General features: G+C 44.6%; 1 protein-coding gene across 1 annotated transcript in view; it reads right to left on the bottom strand.

Moving 5' to 3' along the window:
- Nucleotides 1-153: 153 nt before the first annotated feature.
- The window catches only part of LOC144824082 (A-kinase anchor protein 13-like), a 342,578-nt gene continuing 330,218 nt past the window's right edge, over nucleotides 154-12,513 (bottom strand). Inside the window, exon 7 of the mRNA XM_078683161.1 lies at nucleotides 154-285. Within this exon, the coding sequence (XP_078539287.1) occupies nucleotides 177-285 (109 nt within the window). The 3' untranslated portion in view covers nucleotides 154-176. The remainder of the gene's footprint in view (nucleotides 286-12,513) is intronic.

Below are 12,513 nucleotides of genomic sequence, written 5' to 3'. Positions count from 1 at the left end.
TGACACATCGGATAGTGTATCGCGGCTGCTGCAGCTTGGTTAGATCGAAGCATCCCCTCTACTCGGTGGCAGAATCTGGCGCATTGCTCGATGCCTCTTGACTCCGGCACTCGTCTTCGAAACTGTGTATAGAAGATAGACAGATCCTGTACCTGCGGGACTTGATATGGACGCATTTAGTTGTTTGCAACCAGGAAAGGTACTTTGTTCACCAGGGCCTGTGTGGGTCCTGTAGCCAGCATGCGCTTCAACAAAGTCAGCCCAAACTTTGACTTTGCCCCAGTCCTGCGTGACCAAAAGTAACCTTTTAGCGCCACATGCTTCTGAACACTTTACTACATGTATTCCTTTAAAATTCAATATTTCAAATTCTATACATTGGATTTTTGTCGTTTTGGCCTTGTTTTGCTCTGAATATAATAACTATTTGTCTAAACCTGTATGGAGTCTTTTTGTGGTGTACTCATTGTGTTAAAGTGTGTGGGTGGGTGTGTGTGTGTGTTTTATGCACAAATACTTTACAAATTGCCTATTTTGATAGGCCTGACTGCTCTGTGCCAAACTACTAGAGTGTGAGCAGAGGTTATCTTATTGTGTATCTAGCTTACTTTAACTAGAGTGGTGGTTCCTGCCTGGCCTGGGTGCATACCTCAGCCAACCAGAAATCCCATTTCTAACACCCTCCCAAACTTTCCCTCCTACTGGGTGAATGAATGAATATATTCTTTATTCGGTTTTACAAAGTAGAAAACCATACAAGCAACATCGCAAATATAAAGCAATATTTTATAGACATTGTTAAAACAATATAAAAGAGTAAAATGCATAACAAATCATTTTGATGACAGTTAACCATAGGATCATTAGGGGGTCAGACTGTACTATCAATACATAGCAATCTAAAATTCAACCATTACATGAATACTAAAAACTTATCACAAGTTTATTCTATGTTTAAAAATACATTTCAAAAAATTGACAATGAGGTTACAAGTATATTCAGTGTCTAAAAACTGCAATCGCAGCATGGCTGGGCGACATCGTCTGATACCCCACGATTTTAGCAGTGGTATGAGCCATAGCTTATGATGACCCTGATAAAACTTACAAAACAGAATGGTGTGTATTGTTGTCTGCTCTGAGATTTCATCGCAGGGGCAGGGTATAAGAATCGTATCCCAGCTATTTCTTACTGGGAAAACAACTAAGCGATGGAAAATATTTAGCCTAAATCTTGTCAAGAGAAGTCGTTCAAATACCTTCAGATCATAAGTTAAATAGGGCTGAATTGACAAGGTAATCTGGACCGCTATTGAATGCTGAACAGAGGCTTTTGAAGCTTCGTTGGCAATTCTTAATTCTTCTAAGTGACCCAACGTCCTTGCTTTCAGATCCTTCCTTGTGATTTCGCAGATCGTCTCAGGAGAAGTATAATTCGTCCCTAGGCCCATGTCAGTCAAAAGCTTTTTCACATAAGAGAGCCAACTGATCTTTGATGAGTGGTCTAGGGACATACAATTAACCATGATTTGCTTAGTAAGTAGGTTTTTTTCAGATAACCAGATTCTTCGCCAAAGTAGAAGTGGTTGAATTCTTACCAAATCCGCCAAATGCGGAACCCCCAATTCCGTATGGCATGCAAACGTAGATACTGATTTAGGTGCTGCTATTAAGAATCTCAAAAATATATTCTCTGCCACTTGTAAAGCGTTTGTGTTAGCATGCCCCCACACTCCCGCCCCGTACAGGGCTATTGCCAGGCATTTCGCATTATAAATTTTTAACAGTTCTACCGGGGACCTTTTACCCAATTTTTTAGAAAAATTAATGAGGGCTACAATGGCTCTCATGAAAAGATGTTTTCTTGCTTCAATTGCGGGTTTCCAGTTCAATTTGTCATCAATCATGATGCCCAAATAAGGATACTGGGCCGTTGTTTCAAGCTTTTGTTTGCAGAGGAAAATATCTTTAACCCCTTTTTTTCCTGTGCCTGCTACCATTACATAGGTCTTTTTTATATTTATATGTAAATCTAAGCTCCCCATGAAGTCTGCATATCTGTACAAGGCCTTCTGTAATTCGCGTGGGGTGCGGGCCAATATCACGGCGTCGTCCGCATAGAGCAGAGCGGGTATCCGACGTGTTCTTACTTGCGATAGATCCTGGCCCCCCCTCAACATGGCCACCTTCAAACCATTTGTATACAATGAAAACAGAAAGGGGGCCAGGACGCAACCTTGACGGACTCCACGCTCTACCCCAAACGACGCAGATAATTCGCCCTTTACTCCAAATCGCACTCTCGCCGAGGCTTTTGAGTATAACTCCCTTAGAAAATCTACAAGAGGAGCATCAACACCCAGTTGTGACAGAACAGACCAGAGCTTAACATGACAGACACAATCGAAAGCAGCGGACAAGTGAACATAAACCATGTATAACTTGCCCCGCTTTGCATGAACATATTTGCCCAGCAACATTGATAGGTTCAGGGCCTGTTTAGTGGTACCAAAACCCTCCCAAAACCCGTATTGGAGGTCGGAGAGTACCCCACCATCGCCGGCCTACTGCTGGAGACGCTCGAGGACAACTCTACCCGCTACCTTGCCCAGCGAATCCAGCAGTGAAATTGGGCGATAGCAGAATACGTCCTGCCGGTTTCCTTTTTTAAATATAGGGACCATGATGGATTTGGTCCAAGAATCCAACAGGCCCTTTACCATTACTGCCTTAAACACCCTAGTTAGTATAGGGACCCACAGTTCCGTGTTAAATTTGAATAGGTCTACGGGGACCCCGTCCGGTCCCGGGGCTTTCCCGTTTTTACCAGCATTTAATGCCTGGAGCACCTCGGGCATGTCAAATTCTAACGAGATAGGGTAAGAGATCTCGGGGAGGCTACCAGTGAGAGATACATCAGTCCCTTTTGCTGTCGAGTCTTTCTGAAATATTGCTGAAAAATGAGCCACCCAAACTGATTCCTCAATGGCTACCTCTATTTTTGGGAGATTTTTGTCATCTGCTAGGAAGGGGGATTTTACCACTCTCCAAAAAGCCTCACTGTTTTTCTCTATAGAGCTTTTATGGAGTTGGTCCCACAGGGCTTGTTTTAATTCACCCTTCCTCTTCTTTAACAACGTGTTATACTCTATTCTGAGCTTACTAATTTCCTGTCGATCTCTCTTAGATTTTTTTAATGCTGTTTTTAATTTTGTGTGGGCTACAGTACAGCTATGATTGAACCACCCTACCTTCCTTAGTCTATCTTGATGCTTTTTTTTCTGTCAGTTGTTCATTCATTTTTGCTAAAATTACAGCAAAATTGCTTAGAACTTCCTCCTCTGGGACTGCTAGGTCTAGGCATTTGAGGATTGATGGAAAGGCTGCTTTTATCACCTTTTCGGTGGTATCCCCAGGGACTACCTTCTCCCATCTAAGGGAATATCCGTTCGTCCTATCTAACTGCAGATTATTCTGAGTTAGCGCACTTAATATGGTCAGTGAGGGGGATTGCGTGTGTGTAAAATATAGTTCAAAGCTAAGGGCAGAATGGTCACTTAATGTATTGACTAAGAGTTCAAATTTCTCGACTCTGTTGGCTAAAATGTTCGATGTTAGAACATAGTCAACTGTTGTTTCATGGCCCCTCCCAAGGAATGTGGGTTCAAACCGATGTGAAATCGGATCTACTTCATTGGCAATAATGAGCCCCATTGCTGAGAGGATTTCATTCAGGTACAGCCCTATGTTAGAGTGATTAAAATGAATTATAGGGCAGTCATATTCATCCACCAGCCCACAGAGATTACTACTACTGCGTGAGCACGGATGCAAGTTAAAATCCCCCCCCAGATAATGGTTGCTGTTACTCTATCTCCGTTATCCAGCATCAACTGGGAAAGCTTCTCTCGCAGGTTGAACAAAACATTCAGGACCTGTCCTTCCAAAAGATTGTTATAAAAATTAATGAGAAGGATGGTCTCTTTGTTGCCAAAGGAAAGGGAGAGAAGTTGGTAGTTGGCCTCCAATTTTACCATGGTTATTTTAAGTCCTGGAATAGTGTTGGCTATGAAAATAGTCAATCTTCCTTTCGGTCTGCCCATAGTTTCTGCTATTGCTGAGGAGAAGTAGGTTTTATAACCTATCAGATGTCGTTCAGTTGTGGACCATGTTTCTTGGAGGCATATTATATTATGTTCCCCCAAAAATTTCAGGGCGCTACCGTCTTCGACCTTAGGTTGAAGACCTGCTATGTTCCAAAAAATGACTTTTAGGGATTTCGATTCGTTGGCCGAGGGAATGACCGCTGGGGGAATGTGGACAACTTGCGCCTGACAACCAGTCAAGAGCTCCTTTGGCGGTGATGGTCAATCAACCATCTCGAGGCAGCTATACCTATTTGTAGTCGGGATTCCTCTCCAACTATCCCTATAAACTGCCTCCCTAGTAGGGTATCTGATGGGATTTTCTACCCAGTCCTCCCGCTGTCCCCCCAAGTCACGGTGGCCCACTCTTTGCCAGTTTCCATCATATACTGAGCCATTGCGAATCCTGGGGGGGGGTAGAAAAAAGAGAGTTGTTTAGTGTCTATGGTTTCGTTGGTACCTGGGGTTCCCCATGAACAGATATGATTCACCGTGCGTGGGTCCTCAAAATTTACCACGACGCAGTCACCCGGGATTGTTTTCCTACCATGTCCCACCCAGGGTGCCCTACGAACCATTAAAATCTTGCTTGACCAATAAAGTGGTAATGGTCGGTTCTTATTAAGCCAATGCTGGACCTTGTTTTTTAATGACCAGCTAGGTTCCTCTGTGGTATTTACCAACTCCGGGACACCAGTCATTACTACCACAAAAGGGCTAGCCTCGGGGGGAAGATTGACAGCAGGTCTACTATCGTGGTCTCTCCTGCTACAGTCCCTATTAGCATTTGAAACTGGGACTTTGGAGGTATTATAGTTCGTCCTAGCCTGCAAGGTCGATGCGTTGGATTTGTCTGGATTTTTCTTCGCTGCTGCTGCAGGGGTTATCGATGTTACATTTGTTACAAGTTGGCTGACAGTCTCTTTATCGTTGCCGCCCCCTGCCGTGTTAAACAATGCCTCAGTACTTTCGTGTCCCAAGATCTCATTTGTTACTGGATTTAATGGGACAATGTGCCTACTTTTTCCCCTCTCTGTTTAGTTTGATTCGAGTTCTCCCCCTGGTTTTCGAGTACCTCGCGTGGCTTCTTGGCCTTTATGCTTTTTTGTTTGGCCCTTTTTTTCCGTACAGCGCCCTCCCTCCTTCCTCTCAACTGTCTCGTTACCTCTGGTGTGTGAAGCATAGATAGATCTGGGGTCCTTTTCAGTTCCAAACTAATTTGGGAATCGGACAGAAGTTGTGATGCTGACAAGTCCACCACATTTGGTAGAGTATGTAAATCAGCACGGGCTTCTATCAGGGGGGGATTCCTAACCTGCACAGGGGTTATAGCGGTCGCAAAGTGGCCCAAGGAGGATCTTTTTGCCAAAGCTACAGCTAGATCTTGGGACACTCTACGCTCCAGGTCGGAGATACCTTGGTCTATAAAAGAGTTTGCCCTAATGATGAAATTATCTAAGGGGCCAACTACCTGAACCCCTTCTGCGGCTGTTTTGCTTCTATTACCTCGTGTAGTCATGGCGCTAGAGAAAATATAACACAATATACAATTCTAAGGATACACTTAATTTCATACAATGGTTTAAAATGGATGAAATGAAGAAACTGTTAAAACAGGAGTAGGGCATACATACTGTTCATGAATAATACATACAGTAGGAAGTGTTAGAGAGGGGGCCCGGTCCGGTCTAACACGGTCTTTAACGGGCTAAAACGGGCCCGCCCTTGGCCCGGGCTTCGCCCGGTGGACGCCCGCGCGCGTCCCGCGTGCGCGACAATGGGCGTGCTTATGTAGGGGTAGAGTGGATAAAGGTGGGAAGAGGGCCAGCTGCAGCGGATCACGGGCCGCACGGCAGTCTGGTCCTCGCAGTCCCGTTGAAGGTAGCACCACAGAGTCCAGCCCCAAGATCGGCGGGACGCACACAAGAGTTCAGGCGTTCAACAAAGAATCCACTGGACAGGTAGAAAATGCGGTCGAAATGCACCCTCTCAGCCACCAGTCACGAGCGGCACCCCTACTGGGTGTATAGAGGATGTAGCCGGCAGCAGCAGGAAGTCAGACTTGCTTATGGGTGTTTTAGCCTCAAGCCTGCGCGGCTCCTCTTCTTTTTTGTGATGACTACTTTTAGTTTTGCTGCCAAGATCCAGAATATCCATCCTCATCGTAGGATTCACAGTTTTAACCATATTGTGTGTTCTGAGATCCCTATTGTGAGAAGCCTCCCCTGTACTAGTGTTTTCTCAAGGAACCTCAAAATCCACATGGTTTTAAAAATCTGGAGTTCCCCAGGGAGTGTCCATTTCTGCCCTGATGCCCTGAAGTATCTTGTATACATGCTTCCCAAAAAAAGAATTGAATGGCAGTCAGCACTTCTCCTGCCCCCCCCATCCCCCCTAGGTGAAATGAAAAGCTCTTTAGCAATTGTTGTAGAAATCGAACTGCTGCACCCAGTAGCTGATGGAAGTTCACTCTGGACACATCCATGACTTCTTCAGTAACATTGTCGAAACCCTTTGCTGCTCCTTTCATAATCACTCCTGCTATGCCAGATGTGTCTTCTGGAATGGGCCTTAGGTGTGGTCAAATGTCAATCCATGCTTGTTGGTCATAGCTCTGTAAGATGGCAAGGAGACTGGCTGCATTGAAAGACAATGAGGCCATGAAGCAAACTCTTTTGCCTAAGGCATCAATACATCTCCGCTCCGATCTACGGGCATAGAACGCAGGTGTAACTTTCGCTGAGTAGCCCGGGCAATAACAGAATCTAGGCAAGGATGGACCATGACAGGCAGTATCCAGTGTGCAACGTTTCTCTCCAAACGTGGGAGAATAGTCATAACAGTTGCTAGCTTCTTCATACGTTTTACCAGCACATGTGAGTAATTGTCTTGATAGACTTCATCAGTTTGTTTTTTCATGACATTGATAGACCAATCAAGTTTCTTATATGATTTCAAAGAACAAACTTCTTCGCGGATCTCTATGAAAGTACATAAAACCTGGATATGTCATCTAGCGGCTTGTCAGCTGTAGCAGGTGTCTCCTATGTCCACCTGCTGCAAGAACCTCTTTACAGTCTTCTCCAGTTTGAACTTCATCATCTCCGACTTCGGATTCTGACTTATCATTCGGTTGTCCATCCTCCACATCATGAAGTTCCTCTACGCTCTCACTCTCGGTGAGACCACCCATTGCCTTTGAAATGGGGTGCACAAATGCTTGTGGGGCTGCAGGTGAAGGAGGTAGCATACGTTGTTGAGGTGGAAGCTGCAGAGGTAGAATCAGAGAATACTAAGATGGTAAATTAGGTTACCAATTGATCCTCAACTGGCTATGATGGATTTCACACTTCAGTATACTAATTTTACATCATATGCTGGAATAACCCAATGAAATCCACTGCAATTTCCACCATCTTTGAATCTCAAGTGTAGTATCTGCCTTCATCATGGTATAATAGTCTTTATAACTCCAGGAGTCATCACAATGACCCTGATCCTCAAAGATTCTTTAAGGATGCAGTGCAAAACGCAAGGGCACCTCCTACAACTGAGGAATAGTGATGTTGCCAAAATAAAAGGTTCCTGACACAAATGGTGCTGCAGACAATAGTCGACAGTTAGGTGCCCTCCGACGGTGTCTTGACAGCGGACATGAATATGGCCCTAATTGATGGATATGGGGCGAAGGACACCTGAACAGCCACCCTAATTATTCTTCCCACCCACCTCTAAAATGGGAAAAAGAGTCGGAGTGGTGTGCGTTTGCAGCAAAACTAAGGGACTGTTTTGTTGAAGTAAATTTTGATTTTACAGGCACTTCCTTAGTGAACACTGGACATGAACACACTTCCTACACAGTACCAAAATAAAAATGAAACACACTTTCATCCACACACTCTACAAGGTGTTGTGTGCTACCCATGAAAGAAAGTGCTTCAGCACCCCACATAGTAGTAAGCGCTATATAAATGTTGCAATACAAGTGTTTAAGTGACCTGGTAACATAGTCGCTGCCTGGAAACAATAGAGTGCTTAATTAGGTGGTGATTTAAACTGGTCTCCTTCACAAAAAGTAAAACTAATAATAAAATGCATGGAACAACAGAAAGGCTTGTTATTTTCAAATACATCACTAATAAAACAGAGAGCATCAGTACATGTGTTTTAAAATTAAATTTAAGCACGAGACAGCCCTGTTGAGGTCAAGACATATTTTCTTTATTTTTGTGGGATATACTTGCAATAAAAAGGTTTATTTACTATGCGGTGATTGTCAATTGAGAGATTGAGCATAGAGACACTGAAAAACCCAGTAAATTTACATTAAGCGGTCTTCTATTCTCTGGACTAGGAGGCAGATTATAACAGAAGGGCAGGCAGTAAGTGAACTAATTATTAAAAACTGCATGTTCAAACTCAGCATCTTCATTAAGGTTTGATTGTTTAGGGCAGTATTCACAAAATGTGTGTAGCACACATGAGCACTTTACTACTTTCAGAAATAGCTTGAAATTACTGCAAATTCAAATATTACTACGAATGCAGTGAGATTACCCGCCTATTAGAGGTATAGCTCCAATCTGTTACAATAGCAGGTAACTGAGGACACAATACAATGGAAAAGAGTCCTTGATCACTCCCTTACTAAACCAGGTACATCATTTCATTACGAGCAAGGCAGCAAAACATAACTATTTGGGTCAATGTTAACATTTCCACTAAGATTGTTAAGTGAAAATGGGTACAATAGCACCAGATTTTCATCAACAAAAAACATTTATGTTTATTAAGTAAATGGAGTGTGACGATCCAAGGGCACATAAAGATCAAAGTTTGTCAAAACACTCCTGATACAACAGAACACTGAATATATGGTTACTTACTTCCACTGAGAAGTCCTGTATACATTCACGATGTATCCTACCTAGGTTATTTGAGTAGGCACAGTTAACCAAAAAACACACCTTTCTCTCATAAAGCACTTTATACCACACTTTGTTTTTTTAAAGCACGTTTGTTTTTAAACTGCATACGAAACGTATGAACCAATATCAGCCATTGATGTAGAACAATAAAAGAAAGTAAAGAAAATGAGGTGCCTTTCATGTGGATGTAGGAAAATTCTTCTCTTTGCATGATCGCCCCGACTTTTTTCTTTGACTGATGCTGCTGTATTTTTTTTTTACTCTGGCACTGTTACTCCGCTAACCAGGCCCAAGTGCATTTGGTCTGATTTCTAAAACATGTCAACATTGACTATACTCCTAATTGGCATATTTAACTTCTATTTAAGTTCCTGGTAAATGGTATGAAGTGTACCCAGAGCCTGTAGGTTAAATGTTACTAGCGAACTGCAGCACAAATTGTACCAACAGAAAGTGGTACTGCAAAACAGTAGTTTGTGCAGCTGTAAAACTGCAGACTCAACCATCCACAATAACCCTATATGACAGGCCTAAACCCCGTTTAAAATAGTAATAAGGTCACCCATGCTATATGTGCCCATGAGGCAGGGTGCATGTTATTTTGAAGTAGGACAAGGCCCTAAAAGCTTTTTTCACGGTAGTAGGGCTATTTGCTCCGCATAAAAGCATTGGGATACAATGTTACATTTAAAAGCTATCCACAAAGTTCATTCTTGAAATTTTCAAACTATTTATTAAAAGCCAAAATCACTGATAAAGTTGGATGTGTAATACATATTTTACAACAGGTACTTTATAGAAGTCAACTTTACTCAGTGTTAACACTTCTGGGCCATTTGCCTCCCTCCCTGTCATGTCAGTGGAGGTGTTTGACAGGCTAGTCTCCATGGTGAAATCGGGATCTCCGGCTGATCCCCCTCAGACCGGCGCAATTCAGAGAACTATCTACCCTCTGTCTTCCTTCTGTGCGCCATTTAATCAATCTGTCTTTGTCCTCAGGCTCAGTTCCGACTAAATGGAAGCAGGCGGTGGTCACCCCTATTCTTAAGAAGCCTATGCTAGATCCTCTTAAGTTGGAAAACTATCGCCCGATCTCACTCCTTCCTTGGGCTGCGAAAGTAGCCGAGGCCCATGTCAATGCTCTCCTCTCTGAGCATCTCCAAAGGGCCAATATTCTAGACCCTTCACAGAACGGTTTTCGTGCCGGCCATAGCACTGAGACTGCCCTTCTCGCAATGACGGAACACCTGCGGGCCGTGCTCGACTCTGGTCACACAGCGGCACTGGTGTTACTTGACCGCGTTCAACGCGGTCTCGCATTCGATACTGCTGCAACGTCTTAGAGAAGCCGGTGTCTGTGGCCTGGCACTTAAATGGTTCCAATCTTTCTTGTCGGATCGCTCATTCCGGGTCGCCACTCTGCCTTTTGAGTCTAAATTCCATCCGTTAGACCTGGGTGTGCCGCAGGGATCGGCCTTAAGTCCCACTCTTTTCAACCTTTATGTTCACCCGTTGGCTGCGGTCGCCAAACAGTGGGATATGACCATCGTTTCCTAAGCTGACGTTACGCAGCTGGCGGTTGTGCTGAGCGGGAAGTCTGACCTTGATGCCCCCAGGTTTAGAGCTGGGCTCTTGGCGGTGTCTGGCTGGATGACAGCCAACTGTCTTCAGCTGAACGCAAAGAAGACTGAGATATTGGTTGTTGGCAAACACTGTGACATGTGGAGTGATGAGTGGTGGCCTCCTGAGTTAGGTGTTACCCCTACTCCGGTATCGGAGGTAAAAAACTTAGGGGTCTGGCTGGACTCTGCCCTTAGTTTCTGCGCTCATACTAAAAAAGTCGCAGCTACTTGTTTCGGTATACTTCGAGGACTGAGACCCACTTTGAAGTTCTTCGATGCCCCTACCAGGCAGTTGGTCATCCAGGCCACTATTGTGTCTCGGCTCGATTACGCCAGTTCGCTCCTGTTAGGGGCGAACCAGGCAGAAATCGCCCGGATGCAGCGCATTCAAAATGCTGCGGCCAGAGCACTGGTGGGGCTTCCGAGGTTCTGCTCGGTGAGTGCAACCATTCGGTCTCTTCATTGGCTGCCTATGACGCAGAGGATTCATTTTAAAACTCTGTGTCTCTCTTTTAAGATTCTCAAGCTGTCTTCCCCTCAGATTCTTGAGAAACTTCTCATTCCTTATGCCCCTTCGCGCATCTTGAGATCTGCTGGTCAAAATCTGGTGGTAGTGCCTCGGTTCAAGCTGTGTAGATCCGGAGGCCGGTCCTTCCGGGTTATGGCTGCTAAACTTTCGAACTCACTTCCGCCTCATATCCGTGCATTGGATGATTTGCTCGCATTCAGGAGGGCCATAAAAAGTCATTTGTTCCCCAAGGTCCTCTAAATTTTGACTCTGGCCTGTAGTTTGTGTGATGTTATGCGTGTTTATCTGCCTGTCCAAAAGCGCCGGGACGCCCCTTTGCTGGGGCAGCTGTGCGCTATAAAAATCCATATAACATAACGTATAACCTACCTACAGCATCCAGAGCCCCCTTTTGCATGAGCTTCCAACTGTCAACCAGAAGCTGAATAGCCCATTTGAGTTCTGAACTTGCTCCCATAGGTGAGACAAAGTTCTTGGGTAAGGGGAGGTGTTCTGCTCCTCGGATGAGCAGTGCTCAGGAATTTAATTAACTTCAAAGAGGCCAGCCCTGACACAGGCAGATGTAGCTAACACCTGGGCTTGCCTTTTCGTTTGTCCCTCAAGTCAGCAGGCACCACTCCCATTGAAAGCTGCCCCAGAAACAGTTTTGTGTGACCACAGAGGAGCGGTTTCTCATTTCCCAGGCCACACCTTTAAAGCGGCCACAGGATTTCTGCATAAGGGAAGAAAGGTTCTGTCATATTGGATATTGGCAGCGAGGGGCACTGTGAGATTGCTTGCAGTATGCCACACAGGAACAGCTACAAAAGTGGTTAAGATTACCCCTGGTTAGGGAGGGGCTACAAGTCTCCACCACCCACAGGCTTATGCAAGGCATGAATGTGACACCTCTGGGCACCTTCTTCAAAATTCTAAATGACCTGTGGAAAACAGACGAAGGAGTGCACCTTCTGTTGAGACCTGTGAGGAGACCTAAAAGGTTTGACCTGCTCCCATTCGTACCCAGAACAAAAAAGTGGACTTTAAGGATCAACTGGCAGACTGGGTAACCTACAGGGACGCAAAAGCAAAAAGAAGTCTCCTTTCCTGGGAGAGCCCAACTGCCCAGTTTACTGCCCAGTTTCAACTGGACCTGCCCACAACTCAAATGGTGGGTTCTACTAGAGTAAACCCTTATCCCCAAATGCCGTTACTGAGGCTCTGGAACCCTTGGATTGTATCAGAGTGTACTCCATCAGCCAAGAGCTAAATATCTGGGACTTTTTTGCCTGGAGAACCATCAAGGGACC

This window comes from Lissotriton helveticus, chromosome 3_1 (genome assembly GCF_964261635.1).
Source record: "Lissotriton helveticus chromosome 3_1, aLisHel1.1, whole genome shotgun sequence".
Lineage (NCBI taxonomy): Eukaryota > Metazoa > Chordata > Amphibia > Caudata > Salamandridae > Lissotriton > Lissotriton helveticus.
The sequence above is the reverse complement of the archived record's forward strand: the minus strand, read 5'-3'. Positions and strand labels throughout refer to the sequence as shown.